The following is a 16,284-nucleotide window of genomic DNA, read 5'->3' as shown; positions in this document are numbered from 1 at the left end:
TTCTTGACTACATAAATCTGGACTAGAGGGCACTAACAACTATGGGGACCTGTCCCGGAAAAGCCTCAAGCAAACAATGAGGGGATAGGATTGGATGATGATGATGATGATGAGTCACATGGGTCTCATGGATCCACCAAGGGGGTTCCATGACAGTTTATGCTACCAAGGCCCCATTTAGATGACCGTATTTGTGGTCCGTATCTGATCCGCATTTTTGATCATCCGTGTTTTGCGGACTGCAAAGTATGTACGGTCATGTGAATCACCTTAAATCGAGGAGAGGAGGGTGTAGAGAAAAATCGACTTGGGCACCTACCGTACTGTCATGTCTAAACGATGAGCTCACTGCTACATGACAGCTGTCATACATGTTTTATGGTATGTAAAACACAAGGGCTTAGTGTTGGCATTGATATGGTTAATCTCGGACATGGCAGATCGAAGCCACGGAGGGAGTACTGCCGTGTCACATCTAAGGGCAGATATCTATAAACTGTATAGAGGTGGCTGTAATCTGCCTAAAGAGCAATGCCACCTAGAATGCAATTATACTTGCCAAACTTGGGCCCACCAGAGAAGTTTCATGTGAGCCACCCACCATCTATACAGGACATCAGTACGACCATGTCATCAATAAGATCTAAAAATTATTTGTAAATCCCATGAGCAAAAGGCCTTAGTGGCAAGCAATGGGATTCAAGGACAGCTCCAAATAGGGTTGTCTTCTACTGGAGAAGACTGTGGTGTCAGAGCCTAGACCGAATGGTGGATCATCTGGTACTGGAGAACCTTTATGATGGCAATCGTCCCTCTATAAAGACAGCACTAGGCTAAGCCAAGACTATTCTTCCACTAGAAGCACCAGGCCGAAGCTTCATATCCTGGATTATGAGGTGCCCTTGAAAAAGACTATTATACTCAGGAGACTTGCACAGAATGGGTGAAGAAGACAAAGATTGATGGAGACAACTGCAAAAGTCATGAAGGTTTCTGTCACGGCTGAGGATGGGGAAAACCCTCAGCCGTGCGATACCAGAAGATGTAATCCCCTGCTCGGCCAGGACGAGAGAATTAGGGAGCAGGTCACCTCCTAACGCATCCCTAATCCGTCCCTAACTCCTAGCTGCATGGGCCGACCTTGAAGGTAGGAGGGCCCATGCTGAGGAACCTCGGATCCCTACTCGCCCTCCGACCGGTCCCTGAACTAGGAGTGAAGGGTAAGACGACCTGTTCCTTCTGGACATGGAGGAACAGGAGTCTCACTGGCCAAGCTGCAGGAAAAAGGGGAACAGAAACAGGCCTATGGATATGGCAGGTGCTGCACTAGTTCCAGCCACCTGCCACAGCCTTGCTGACTGGATCCGTGTGCAGGCAAGCTGAAGTCCACAACAATACAAGTAGAACTCAGTACACACACATCCACACACAGGAACCCAGATCCATAGCTGCACAGAATAATAAAGGAAAACATAAACTGAACATCACACAAACTTAAACTTATGACCACAAGGGTGGCCCCCAGTGGCAGGTGAAATAAGACAGGAGGCTACTCCAGCTAGCCATGGCTGAAGTACCCCCCAGACTGGAGATAAACACAGAGGCTTTATAGGCCCAAGTAGTCACACCCACACAGACACACCCAGTGTTCACACACACAGATAGGAATTAACCCTTCCAACACCAGGAAGTGTAGTGAGACCACATAAAGGGAAATACACACAAATACTCACTGCAGCTGTTACCGTTGACAACGACATGTGTGGCAAACGTGTCCTGGGAGCCGGCCAAAAGGCCGAGACACTGCCACCACATGTACTTCAAACCAAACGTTGCCACGGGCAGCTACAGTGAAGGGAAAATGTCACAGTGCACACCAAACATAACACCAAGTGCACACCAGACATACAAAAGTGCATAACATACACACATTACCAAAAACCACTGCACGCATGGACAGCGAGCCGCCCAGCCACCAGCTCCGGCTGCTCCACTGCCCAACAACCACAAGTTGCCAGCGGCAACCACACGTGAGGCAAGATACTGGCCCTCACCTGTGATTGACAACGAAAAGACCTGCGGGCAAATGCATGCGGGTCTCAAGGAGTCACGACCATAACCATGGCCGTGACAGTTTCATTGAGAAGCTTTAAGACCCAAACAGTGGATGGGGCCTTCTGTAGGAACACTGGGGGAGATTTATCAAACTGGTGTAAAGTAGAACTGGCTTAGTTGCCCAAAGAACCCAATCAGATTCCACCTTTCATTTTCCAATGGGGCTGTAAAAAATGAAAGCTGGAATCTGATTGGTTGCTATGGGCAACTGAGCCAGTTCTACTTTACACCAGTTTGACAAATCTCCCCCATTGTTCATATGGATGCCAAAAGTTGAAGTCACCAACTCTGGTCAGAAACCATAACAGTTCTGAACTAAAGTCAAAATGAGGCCCCATGGGTCAAGTCCCTCGACCCATAGAGAGAAGAGTGGTGTTAGCTTCAGTCCCACTGCTCCTCCCTTGTTTGGGTGCCTATGGAGAGTGGAGGAGTGTGTTCAACCCTAGGTGGAGCCTTACATTTCTCTGGGCCATGTATCATCCTTAGGGCTCTGTGATACCTACACCAGTGACTTCCATTAGGTTTAAAAAGCCTACAGGAACATATAAAGTCCATGATGATGGTCTTCAGTGAAGAGTAGACCCCATGGCCTTACATGTAGAAAAATAGTTGCTTTCCCAGCTCACCATACCAGCTAAGGTGTACGGAACACGACTGGACCAGTCTTGATAGATGCAATGCAAAAAAGGAGACTTTCCAGCACACAGTAAATCCACACTGTTGTTCGTCTTTATTGGTCTTCAAAATAAAATCAAGTACACCCACCACCGTGGACAGTTAACATGTTTCAGACCTTACATGGTCCTCAGTCATAACCTGTGGATTTACCGTGTGCTGGAACGTCTCCTTTTTTGCATCCCATGGCCTTACATTTCTATGGGCCATGTATCATCCTTAGGGTTCTGTGATACCTACACCAGTGACTTCCATTATGTTTAAAAAGCCTACAGGAACATATAAAGTCCATGATGATGGTCTTCAGTGAAGAGTAAACCCCATGGCCTTACATTTCTATGGGCCATGTATCATCCTTAGGGCTCTGATATACCTACACCAGTGACTTCTATTAGGTTTAAAAAGCCTACAGGAACATATAAAGTACATGATGATGGTCTTCAGTGAAGAGTAGACCCCATGGCCCCATGTCAGTGGCCCTTGATCCTCTCTATGACTCCACTGTAACCTCGTTTGACTTTCTTAGGATCCTTTGTCAGCAAGCCAGGGACCACAACGTACCCTTAGATGACTGCACGGAGATAACTTAACACTATGTGGTTTGACTACATTAGAACAACACTTCGTCTATTTACCTTATATGAAAATTGCAGTTGAGCTAATTACCTCCGCCGTACGGGGATGCGAGCGCAGTGTTTTGGCAGGTGACAGGAGGTGGAGCGTCATAAATCAGAATTTTTTTTGTAAGCTTCCTAACAGCGGCGGGAACATAGCGATTGATTAGTATCACCCAGCAAATAGCCGGTGCTATCGGGAGTGGAGATGACGTCCCTGCGGGCAGGAATTAATGGAATTGGATCATTGTGTATTGATCAGAATGTTTTTGGGTAGACCATCCTGTACGTTACTCCACCTCCCCCCCAGGTCTCGCTACCTTAAATAAACTCTGTGCCTATTACAGACGGAGCGCGGGTGACCACAATGGCTGCTTATCCAAATACTGGGAACACGAAGCAACACGACAGGCAGATAATAGCTGAGGCTTCTTAAGTAGTTATGGCGTGGAGCGTTGTCATAGCAGGGCCTGTGTCTCGCCCACGCCTATGCTGCCATAGACACAAGATAGTAAAGCAAGAACTGATCAGAACTACCCCTGTCTTTCTGTAAGGCAACTGGCTGCAGCAGGAGCTCTCCCCCACTGTTCTGTCTGCCAAAGCAGACACCGCCCCCTTACTGAAGCTCCACCCCATCAGCCATTTTTTTCAGCTGACGACAGATCTGTACAAGATTTCGACACTCATATAGCATTCATTTAGCTGAGATGGGCATTTAACTTGCTGTAAAGGGGGGCAGGTAGGGAGGTACCATAAACCTACGGCGCCGCTTATCTCAGCGAAACGCAGATACAAAAAATCAACCATTTCTAGGTTTATTGGGGGAATTGCTGCGGTCAGACCCCCACAGATAAGGCACTTATTTTTTGGGGACTGTCCTCAGCATTAATAAAGGCCTGGAGTTTATGCTAATTAGCACCAACGAGTTGTTTGTGGTAGTTTTTCTAGCCGTCCGCTCCCGCGTTGGTATGTTTATGCAATGTCCTGTCATATTCTCTAAACTAGAGCACCCCTTTAAGTGAATAAGTCCTTTAAGGACCTCATGCACACAACCGTATGCATTTTGCAGTCCGCAAAAAAAAAAACGGACCTGCAAAAAATACGGATGACGGAACGGAACAGCCGGCTCCTAATAGAACAGTATTATCCTTGTCCGTAATGCGGACAATAATAGGACATGTTCTATGTTTTTGCAGAACGGAAATACAGACATATGGAAACGGAATGCACACAGAGTAAGTTCTGTTTTTTTTTGGGACCCATTGAAATGAATGGTTCCGTATACAGTCCGCAAAAAAAACGGAACGGACAAAGAAAGAAAATACGTTTGTGTGCATGAGCCCTAAGGCCTCTTGCACCCAAACTTATTTTCATTCCGTTTTTTTTTGCAGACCATATGCGGACATTCCGGTTCCGTATGTCCGTATTTCTGTTCCGCAAAAAAATAGAACATGTCCTATTATTTTCCGCATTACGGACAAGGATATAATTGTTATATTATGGGCCAGCTGTTCCGTTCCGCAAAATACGGAATGCACACAGATGTCATCCGTATTTTTTGCGGATCCGTTTTTTTTGCAGACCTCAAAAATACATACGGTCGTGTGCAAGAGGCCTAAGGATGATCTCCTGCAGAAGAGAAGTCATGTCCCAATGCAGATGTATGTCCTGACAGACGCACGCTCCACCCCATCTGCAGGTGCCATTATCGCCTTCACCCACCTGGAGAAGATCCAGGCGCAATAACCCGACTCCTGGGCCCCAGGGGTGGAGGAGGCCATGATGGGATGGTGTATTTATAGGGGGTTTGGTAATACCGGCTTCCCGCTCAGGGACCAGTGACTCAGATCCTGGGTTCCTGTTAAGACTAGACCCAGGATAATGGAGCATGATGGGACAGGACAAGCGCACAGGAAAAGACGTTCACTTCTGGCTTCAATCATCCCAAAACCACTGAGGAAATGTTCCAACATCAGGCAATCCCCCATCGTGAGGTTCTACAGAGGTGGGATTCTTAGTTTTTTTCTGACATTCTGATACAGATCTCCAAATCCCCTGCATAGACATAAATGATAGAATGCTGCCTGCGGTCACCAGTAGAGGGAGCTCTCTGCACACGGTGCTAATATTATGCTGCTGCCTGCAGTCACCACTAGAGGGAGCTCTCTGAACACGGTACTAATATTATGCTGCTGCCTGCAGTCACCACTAGAGGGAGCTAATATTGGCTTCCATGTATAAGAGGATTCCTGCTCCCTCTGTGCTTCTCTTGGACAAATAGAATTTCAACCCAAAATGATAAAACTGCATTCATTGAATTCTACTTGGCAGTTTTCTTGAATATATCAGTTGGGTACCCACCAGTACAGGGGGTTTACCCTTCAGCTTGATTCCTTCCATTGTAGTGGGCGCTGTGACTGGCACTGTAATGCGGCACTGATATTGGGGGTCATATTCCCAGGCACTCATCTGCATTATTTATGGAGGCACTGGGATAGACACTGTTAGGGGCCCACAATGGCACTGCTGAGTACTCTCCCTGGCACTGCCTAGGGGGGCACTGTGACATTAAAGGGAGTCTGTCACCAGCATTTCACTTTGTTAACCCTTCCCACAGCTCCCTAGCATGCTTACAGTTAATAAAATCTTTACCTCTGGCATCAATCCTGGACTTATAGAACCATCAAAAACGATCTTTATAAGATATGCAAATCAGTGCTCGCAAGTGCCCAGGGGCGGCGTTACCCTCGTAGGTGCCCTGCTAGCTCAGCCTTTTCATTGCGTCCCCCCCCCCCTTCCTACCCTCCGCCCGCCCATCCTTTCCCTCTGACCGCCTTTCTACTAACTTGTAATTCTACCGATATCCCGCGCCTGCGCACTCATTCCTTTGGCCGGCGCATGCGCACTGCAATGCCCATTCCTTGTACGGCATCACAGTAATTTATGCGCATGCGCAGATGGACCGCCTCCTTTGTTGTGTTTTCGTGTCGTTAGCCGGCGCATGCGCAATAGTTACTGTGATACTGTACAAGGAATAGGCATCGCAGTGCGCATGTGCCGGCCAAAGGAATGAGTGCGCAGGCGCGGGATATCGGCAGCATAACAAGTTAGTAGAAAGGCGGTCAGAGGGAAAGGATGGGCGGGCAGGAGGGTAGGAAGGGGCGGGGGGACGCAATGAAAAGGCTGAGCTAGCAGGGCACCTACGAGGGTAACGCCGCCCCTGGGCACTTGCGAGCCCTCATTTGCATATCTTATAAAGATCGTTTTTGATGGTTCTATAAGTCCAGGATTGATGCCAGAGGTAACGTTTTTATTAACTGTAAGCATGCTAGGGAGCTGTGGGAAGGGTTAAAAAAGTGAAATGCTGGTGACAGACTCCCTTTAAGGACATGCTGGCTAGCCTGACAGCTACAGTTTTGGTGCCATATTGGCACTGTTGAGCACTTTGAACGCACAGTTGGGGAGGCACCAGTGTCGGACTGGGGTACCTAGGGCCCACCTAGAAAAATGTATTTGGGGGCCCACCGTACGGATACATTCAAATATAATAAATAATCTAACAAGTTTTTTATATGAACAGAGGCTGGTTGAGGTGCTGCACATTGAATATATGTATGAAATCCAGTAAGTCTACTGTGTTATATGCCATTTGTGCAGGGGGTGGGAGACTAGGGGCCCACTTTGCTCAGGGGCCCACCGGGGGATTCCCCTGTACCCCTGTGTGCCAGTCCGAGCCTGGGAGGCACTGTGACACTGTTTCAAAGCATTCTGACTGGCATTGTTCTACAGCGATGTGACACTGTTATTGGGAGGATTATGACTGGCACTGCTATGCGGTACTGTGGCATTGTCATGGGGGTATTCTGCCTGGCACTGTTATGGGGCACTGTGTATTCGTTATGGGGGTATTCTGCCTGGCACTGTTATGGGGCACTGTGTCATAGTTATGGGGGTATTCTGACTGGCATTGTTATAGGATACTGTGTATTCGTTATTAGGGCATTCTGACTGGCACTGTTATTGGGTGCTGTGACATTGTCATGGAGGGTGTATTCTGCCTGGCACTGTTATGGGGTACTGTGGCATTGTTCTGGGCGTATTTTGAGCGGCATTGTGGTAAAGTACTGTGTGACTGTTTTGGGATGTTACTTGCACAGTTACGGGATACTTTGGCATTGGTATGGGTATATTCTGACTGGCACTGTTATGGGGGTGTTATGACTGGCACTACTATAGGGTACTGTGGCATTGTTATGGAGGTGTGCCAACTGGCACTGTTATGTGTTAACTGTGACCTTGTTATGTGGCATTCTGGCTGTCCTTCATGGGTGCGCTGTGACAGCCACAACTATGGGGCCACATTGGCACTGTTAGGAGATCACCAGTATGGGGCACTGTGACATTGCTATGGGGGGTATTCTCTTTGGCACTGTTATGGGGGCACTGTGACATTGCTATGGGGATTTTTGACTGTCTTTATTAGTACTGGGGGGGCAGGATGTATGCATACCCTTATAGCGCTGTATGGGCTTGGAGGAGAGCAGTGGCTTTATAACGACTTATGGCCTGTAATTAATACCCGATTACCTGGCCGCGCCCCACACGGCAGATTAATGAGTTGCCTACCCAGACACTGACTCACTGAAATCGGGTGGATAATAATTCTTATCATATTGAATCAGATGGCCGAGCATACATGGGTATGACTGGCAGCAGATGAAGGGTTAACGATTGTATCAGCGGAATGAGAGTGGCACGGCTGGCATGGCGTGGCATTCCGGGCTCATTAGCTGTAAAGGAAGACATAAGACCGATGCTGGTGTGTAAATCATATTACACACTCATGCCAACCCACGACCTCAGGTGTTAGCGACCCCTGCTGGAAGAGCGGGAACATCGCATGGGCAGAAGGGGGCAGCGCCCCTGGTAGGCCGGGTATTCCTGGGGCTTAAATTCTCCTAACATGGGAATTCTTGAGGCTGCGGACCTGTTTTGTGTGTGTTGCAATGGTGACCAGTTCTTGGTGCCAAAGCCAACATGTGAGCAGATAAGAACTTGTATTCTTCAGGCTTAAAGTGACCCCCCCCCATATATGTATACAGGGTGCTGGCCCTTTAAGACCAGACTGTAACCTTGCGATTCTATAACCCTGCGGCTGGTTCCGGCCATCCTATCGGACCACAGTCTACATATAAGCATGGCGAGCATCTTCTATATCTTCTCAGCCTCAGGTCTCTTGCACACGACCGTATGGCTTTTTCTGTATTTTGTGATCCGTTTTTTGCGGAATGGAAACGGAAGCATGCAATAATGTTTAAACAGTAAATACATGAATAAAAATTGGGCTGGGCATAAAATTTTCAATAGATGGTTCCGCAAAAACAGAACATATAAGGAAGACATACGGATGCATTCCGTTTTTTTTGCGGAAGCCATTGACTTGAATGGAGCCACGGAACGTGATTTGCGGGCGATAATAGGACATGTTCTAATCTTTGAACGGAACGGAAATACGGAGACGGAATTCATACGTTCTGTTGTTTTTGCGGACCCACTGAAGTGAATGGTTCCGCATACGAAACACAAAAAAACGGAACAGAAATGGGAAAAATTAACGTTCGTGTTCAAGAGGCCTCAGACTCAGGTCTTTCCTCTGTCCGTGCTCCTGTGCTGCCCTCTAATGGCAGGATCTGAACGTACAGACTCCATTACCTGCTGAAAACTCGTTCTGCCCTACCCATCTGATTGTAAGGGGCCATTCACACCGCCGCACTTTGGGTCCGAATCCATTTCGCAGTTATGCGGAACGGGTGCGGACCCATTAATTTTCAATGGGGATGGAAAAGACGCGGACAGCACACACGGTCCGCGGCTCCGCAAAAAAATAGAACATGTCCTATTCTTGTCTGCAGCTGCGGACAAGAATAGGCATTTCTATTGGGGTGCCGGCCTGGTGTTTTGCGGATCCGCAAAACACTGTGAACGTGTAAAAGGACATAGAGAGGGAGGCATTTAGGACCCTCATATACCAACCAAAGAGCTTCTTTTCCTCTGGAGGACTGTGCAGCTTTGAAAACTGTACTACTTCATTCCTCCTGCGGGGGTGCTGCAGGGAAATTGAACACTCGTGTGCACCACAAATGACAGCTGATTAGTAGGACTCCCTGTGATTATCTTCAGGTGATCCTTCATAAAACACTATCCAAAATAGGCACAAAAGAGATGAAGGGGGCAAAGAGAAAAAAAATATTCGAACAAAGTCTCACAAAATCAAACCACCCAAAATACTTTTCTCACCACAAAGGAAGTTGGACTTACTTGACGGAGATAGAAAATTCACCCGGGGAACTCTCACTGTCTCGGATCAAGAAGGCTCCTGTAAACCTGCGATTCAAGAGGATTTCTTCGGCTACTTGACGGGAGATCCGACCGCCATACCACCTGTATGAAAAAGGAATTGTCTGTATCTAGTGATCTGGACCATGCTGGTATAACCTGGGTATCTCCTGTATATAATTATATATGTACAGCTGGTATAAGTTATACATCTTCCTGTATATAGTGATATGGAGCATGCTGGTATAACCTGGGTATCTCCTGTATATAATTATATATGTACAGCTGGTATAAGTTATACATCTTCTTGTATACAGTGATATGGACCATGCTGGTATAACCTGGGTATGTCCTGTATATAATTATATATGTACAGCTGGTATAAGTTATACATCTTCTTGTATATAGTGATATGGAACAAGCTGGTATAACCTGGGTATGTCCTGTATATAATTATATATGTACAGCTGGTATAAGTTATACATCTTCTTGTATATAGTGATATGGAGCATGCTGGTATAACCTGGGTATCTCCTGTATATAATTATATATGTACAGCTGGTATAAGTTATACATCTTCTTGTATATAGTGATATGGAACAAGCTGGTATAACCTGGGTATGTCCTGTATATAATTAGATATGTACAGCTGGTATAAGTTATACATCTTCTTGTATATAGTGATATGGAGCATGCTGGTATAACCTGGGCATCTCCTGTATATAATTATATATGTACAGCTGGCATAAGTTATACATCTTCTTGTATACAGTGATATGGAGCATGCTGGTATAACCTGGGCATCTCCTGTATATAATTATATATGTACAGCCGGTATAAGTTATACATCTTCCTGTATATAGTGATATGGAGCATGCTGGTATAACCTGGGCATCTCCTGTATATAATTATATATGTACAGCTGGTATAACCTGGGCATCTCCTGTATATAATTATATATGTACAGCTGGTATAAGTTATACATCTTCTTGTATATAGTGATATGGAGCATGCTGGTATAACCTGGGCATCTCCTGTATATAATTATATATGTACAGCCGGTATAAGTTATACATCTTCTTGTATATAGTGATATGGACCATACTGGTATAACCTGGGCATCTCCTGTATATAATTATATATGTACAGCCGGTATAAGTTATACATCTTCCTGTATATAGTGATATGGAGCATGCTGGTATAACCTGGGTATCTCCTGTATATAATTATATATGTACAGCTGGTATAACCTGGGCATGATATACACGTAGTCCTCTCGATGAATAGTATTATATATGTTGCAAGCTCTGTGCTGGTCTTTGTGGTTTCAGTTTCCTATTATATACATCTGTGACTTCAGGGAAATATGAAATATAAAAGGTTTTCAGAATGTACCAGGAAGCAGAGGAGACCGAGGGGGACCAGCAGGGGAGGGCGGTGGTTTGGCTGTAGACAGGTGCTCGGCTTCTCTACCAGGAAGATGTGATAAAACTACTTACGGGTGAGGTTTGACCTTGATGTAATTTTTTGGAACATAACCTTCCATGCCATAAAGTTCTGCCTTGTACCAATTCTGGTCATCCTCCATATTAAGAATCTGAACGAAAATAAGGAATAAATAAGTAAGTCAGAAAAGTGGAGGTTTGTGTTATAGTATCTATCTATCTATCTATCTATCTATCTATTCAAATCAAATAATCTTTATTGGCAGGACTAAATACATTTTAGCATTGCCAAAGCAAGCGGGAAATAATTGGGTAGGGTTGGGGAATGGGGACACATTTAGGGTGGGGTGTCCATGGTATATCAGGCTCCCCTCAGTCTATGGCAGGCAGTAATGTATTGTGCTGCTGTGGCCGCTCTGTTCTCCTCTTCCCCCAGCAGTATGGAGAGTCTCTCTTTCTCCTCCATGGAGGTGAAGTCTGGGCAGAGATCAGACAGTCTCCTGAAGTCAGTCTCCCTCACTGTTGGGTATTTGGGGCACCGCAGCAGGAAATGAGCCTCATCCTCCACGGCCTCCTGGTCGCACTGCTGGCACAGTCTGCTCTCCCTGGGCATGTACCTCTGTCAGTGACGACCGGATTCAATGAGCAGGCTGTGGGCGCTCAGTCTGTAGCGGCTCAGGATCTGTCAGTCTCTTGGATTGGGGAGTTTCTCCAGATATGGGGCCAGTTTGTGCTCCCTCTGCAGGCTCTGGTATACTGTCAGCTTCTGTGATGTTCGTATGTCGTTCCTCCAGACGCAGATATACTCCTCTTTGCCCTTGTGTATCGTCCTCTAAATTTCCCCCTTTGCCAGGCTGTATTGGTTGGTGGCTTGGGCAGGCTGGGTTTGGGTGACTTGTTGCAGGGTGCTTGGTTTTTCTGGGGCTTCTTGGTGTAGCAAGGCTTTGTGATGGTAGGAGCTGGGACTGCTGCTATGTGGATGGGCTCTGAATGATAGCGCCCTCTTCTGGACAGCAAAGTAAAGTGGCAATCTGCCCAGTTCTGCTCGACAGGTGCTGATTGAGGTGCCCCTGTGGACCCGGAGAAGGTGTTTGCAGAATTCTAGGTGGAAAAGTTCTGTTGGCCCAGAGTCCCACTTTGCCTGGTCTGTGTATGTGTCTGGGCCCCAGACTTCGCTGCCATACAGGAGGATTGGGGCGATGATGGTGTCAAGGATTTTAAGCCAGACGGTCACTGGTGCCTTAAGATGATATAGACGCCTTCTGATGGCATAGAAGGTTTTGCTCTCCTTGTCTTTCAGTGTTTCTATGGCTTTCTTAAAACTCCCTGATTGGCTGATTTCTAGGCGCAGGTAGGTGTAGCTGTCGGTTTCTATAAGTTGACAGTTGTTTAGCAGGAAGGGAGGACGCCCGGCTGCTTTCCGGTTTCTTATCTGGAACACCATGATCTTGGTTTTCTTTGGATTGATGGGCAGTGCCCATGTGTTACTGAACTTCTCCAGGAGTTTCAGGAGACATTTGTCAGTTGGCGATAGTAGCAGAAGATCATCTGCATAAAGGAGAAATTTCACCTTGGTGTCATGGAGGGTGAGACCAGGTGCTGAGGAGGACCCCAGAGCCGCCACCAGCTTATTGATGTAGATGTCAAACAGGGTTGGACTGAGGCTGCAGCCCTGTCTGACGCCTCGGCTCTGCCGGAAATAAGCCGTTCTCCTCCCATTCACCTTCACGCTGCATCTGTTCTCGGTGTAGGAACTTCTGATGACATCAGATGTTTTTCCTCCTATTCCACTTTCAAGAAGTTTCATGAATAGGCCTGGGTGCCACTCTGAGTCAAAGGCCTGTTTAAAGTCCACAAAGCAGGCATAGATCTTTCCATGCTTTGTATTGTGGACATGGTTCTTGATGAGGCTCTGCAGGGTGTAGATGTGGTCCGTGGTGCGGTGGTTTGGCATGAAGCCTGCTTGGCTTCTGCTAAGGATGGCTTCTGCTAAGGATGTTGTGCTGGGTGAGGAAGCTGAGGATCCTCTTATTCGGGATACTGCATAGGAGTTTCCCCAGGTTGCTGCCCACACATTTCCCTCGATAGTTGGCTGGGTCGTACCTGTCTCCACTCTTGGGTATGGGGGTGATGATGCCCTGGTTCCAGCTCTGGGGGAAGTAGCCGGCACTCAGCACAACATTGTAGAGTTTTACTAATGCGACCTGGATACCTGGCGGGCTGTATTTGATCTTTTCTGGAAGGATCCCATCTGGGCCACTGGCTTTTTTACTCTTTATCACTGAGATCCTCTCTGTTATTTCCTGCAGTGTGATCGTTGTGTCTAGAGGGTTTTGGAAATATTTGATTTTTTTTCTCCATATCCTTTAGCTTTTTCGTGATTTATTTTTGTTCTCGGCTTTGGTCCTCCCTTGAGATGTCTTTGTAAAGATCCTTGAAGTACTGGAGCCAGATGTTGCCGTTTTGGATGTGGAGGTTGGTGTTCTTGCTGGTTTTGTCCATGTGCTTCCATAGTTCCCAGAAGAGTTGTCCTGGAGAGTCTTGGAGTTGGAGGAGCTTAGTTGAGATGTTGCCTTGCTTTTTCTTTCTGAGGATATTTTGTATTGCCTTTGTATGTTGTTGTAGGCTCTCCTCAGACTGGTGTTGTTTGGATCTTGGTGTTTCCTATTTGAGGCCATTCTTAGCGCCTTCCTTATATCTTTACACTCCCGGTCGAACCAATTGTTGGGTTGTTGCTTTTTTGGCCTTTTGTTGCATCTTTTGAGGTCAGACATTTCTGCCATGGTGTAAAGTATATTATTAAAGTCTCTTAACGCGAGATTTACTCCTTCTGGGTTCAGCTAATACACTGTACTATGGAAGTTATGAAGCATCTCCTGGAACTCTGCGCTGTTTATGGTCTCCATATACTTTGGGGCTGACATTTTGGACCATTAAAAGATGGAGGTAGGCTAAAGAGGCCGGTCTGCTATGATGTTTGTGCCGGTGGTTTACTTGTGGATTTAATGTATAGGAGCAGTTGGTTATGGTCTGACAGGTGTGTCTGTGGGGTGACTATGAAACCCCCAACATTTTTGGGGTCCATATCTGTGATGGCATAGTCTACCACACTGTTGCCTTCATGGGAGTTTAGGGTATGTCTACCAAGAGAGTCTCCCTTGGTTCGGCCATTGAGAAAATGAAGTCCAAGTCTTCGACATAAGTTCAGCAATGTTCTGCCACTTTTATTTACTGTGCTGTCATAGCTGTTCCTCTCGGTGTGCACTGAGCTGTCACAGTCAGTGTCTGCATCCGAATATATAGACATTTCCATCAGTTGTCAGGTAGTCTCTCTCCCTCCCTGTCCTTGCATTGAGGTCTCCAAAGATGAGAACATTGTCCAGGGCTTGGAAATGGGCGGCTTCCCTCTGTAGGATCTCAAAGCTGTCGGGATTGAAGTATGGAGACTCTGGTGGAGCTATGTATGCTGCACAGAGGTAGACGTCAGCCCGAGAAGTGAGGATGGAGCGGGCTATCCTTACCCAGATGTGGCGTTCTCCTCTCTTTGCTGGTCTGATCTGGTCACAGAGCTCCTCTTTCTACCAGACTAATATTCCTCCTGAGCTCCGGACCAGCTTGACACCTTTGTTTTTCAGAGCAGGGACAGAGATCTCCCTGTATCCGGTGGGCACCAGGGATTTATTCTCTATCTTAGTCCATGTTTCTAGGAGGATCTGTATGTTACTGTTTTTTAGTCTTTGGGTAAAGTCTGGCTCGTGCGTCTTACATCCGAAGGCTGAAGTATTCAGGCCCTGAATGTTCCAGCTGCTGACAATAAGAGATGTCATTGTTTGTCAGTATACCTTGTAATGAGCTGCACTGCGTTTGTTGAGGAGGGTATGAGGTTTTTTCAGGTCTGTTTGTTGTTGTTGACTTTTCCATAGGTTTTTGTCTTGTGTGGGGTCTGGGCAGGGGGTTTCTGTTGAGCACTATGTCTTTGAATTCTTTGGCTAGAAGGCTGACTCCTTGGTTATTGAGGTGTTTATTGTCATATACAGGTCCTTCTAAAAAAATTTGCATATTGTGATAAAGTTCATTATTTTCTGTAATGTACTGATAAACATTAGACTTTCATATATTTTAGATTCATTACACACCAACTGAAGTAGTTCAAGCCTTTTATTGTTTTAATATTGATGATTTTGGCATACAGCTCATGAAAACCCAAAATTCCTATCTCAAAAAATTAGCATATCATGAAAAGGTTCTCTAAACGAGCTATTAACCTAATCATCTGAATCAACTAATTAAATCTAAAACACCTGCAAAAGATTCCTGAGGCTTTTAGAAACTCCCAGCCTGGTTCATTACTCAAAACCGCAATCATGGGTAAGACTGCCGACCTGACTGCTGTCCAGAAGGCCATCATTGACACCCTCAAGCCAGAGGGTAAGACACAGAAAGACATGTCTGAAGGAATAGGCTGTTCCCAGAGTGCTGTATCAAGGCACCTCAGTGGGAAGTCTGTGGGAAGGAAAAAGTGTGGCAGAAAACGCTGCACAACGAGAAGAGGTGACCGGACCCTGAGGAAGATTGTGGAGAAGGACCGATTCCAGACCTTGGGGGACCTGCGGAAGCAGTGGACTGAGTCTGGAGTAGAAACATCCAGAGCCACCGTGTACAGGCGTGTGCAGGAAATGGGCTACAGGTGCCGCATTCCCCAGAAACAGCGGCAGAAGCGCCTGACCTGGGCTACAGAGAAGCAGCACTGGACCGTTACATGTCATTCGGAAATCAAGGTGCCAGAGTCTGGAGGAAGACTGGGGAGAGGGAAATGCCAAAATGCCTGAAGTCCAGTGTCAAGTCCCCACAGTCAGTGATGGTCTGGGGTGCCATGTCAGCTGCTCGTGTTGGTCCACTGTGTTTTATCAAGGGCAGGGTCAATGCAGCCGCTATCAGGAGATTTTGGAGCACTTCATGCTTCCATCTGCTGAAAAGCTTTAGGGAGATGAAAATGTCAGTTTTCAGCACGACCTGGCACCTGCTCACAGTGCCAAAACCACTGGTAAATGGTTTACTGACCATGGTATTACTGGGCTCAATTGGCCTGCCAACTCTCC

At 46.6% G+C, this 16,284-nt stretch overlaps 1 protein-coding gene across 4 annotated transcripts in view; it reads right to left on the bottom strand.

The window, feature by feature from the left end:
* LOC122945586 (GRB2 related adaptor protein) overlaps positions 1-16,284 on the bottom strand; it is a 47,381-nt gene that overhangs the window by 25,084 nt on the left and 6,013 nt on the right. For all 4 annotated transcript variants that reach the window (XM_044304667.1, XM_044304668.1, XM_044304665.1 and 1 more), the window contains exons 3-4: positions 11,240-11,337; positions 9,723-9,845 (exon numbers count right to left, since the gene is read on the bottom strand). In XM_044304667.1, coding sequence (XP_044160602.1) covers positions 9,723-9,845; positions 11,240-11,337 — 221 coding nt within the window. The remainder of the gene's footprint in view (positions 1-9,722; positions 9,846-11,239; positions 11,338-16,284) is intronic.

Source organism: Bufo gargarizans, chromosome 8 (assembly GCF_014858855.1).
Source record: "Bufo gargarizans isolate SCDJY-AF-19 chromosome 8, ASM1485885v1, whole genome shotgun sequence".
In the NCBI taxonomy this organism is placed as follows: Eukaryota; Metazoa; Chordata; class Amphibia; order Anura; family Bufonidae; genus Bufo; species Bufo gargarizans.
This window is presented reverse-complemented; position numbering and strand designations above follow the sequence as displayed.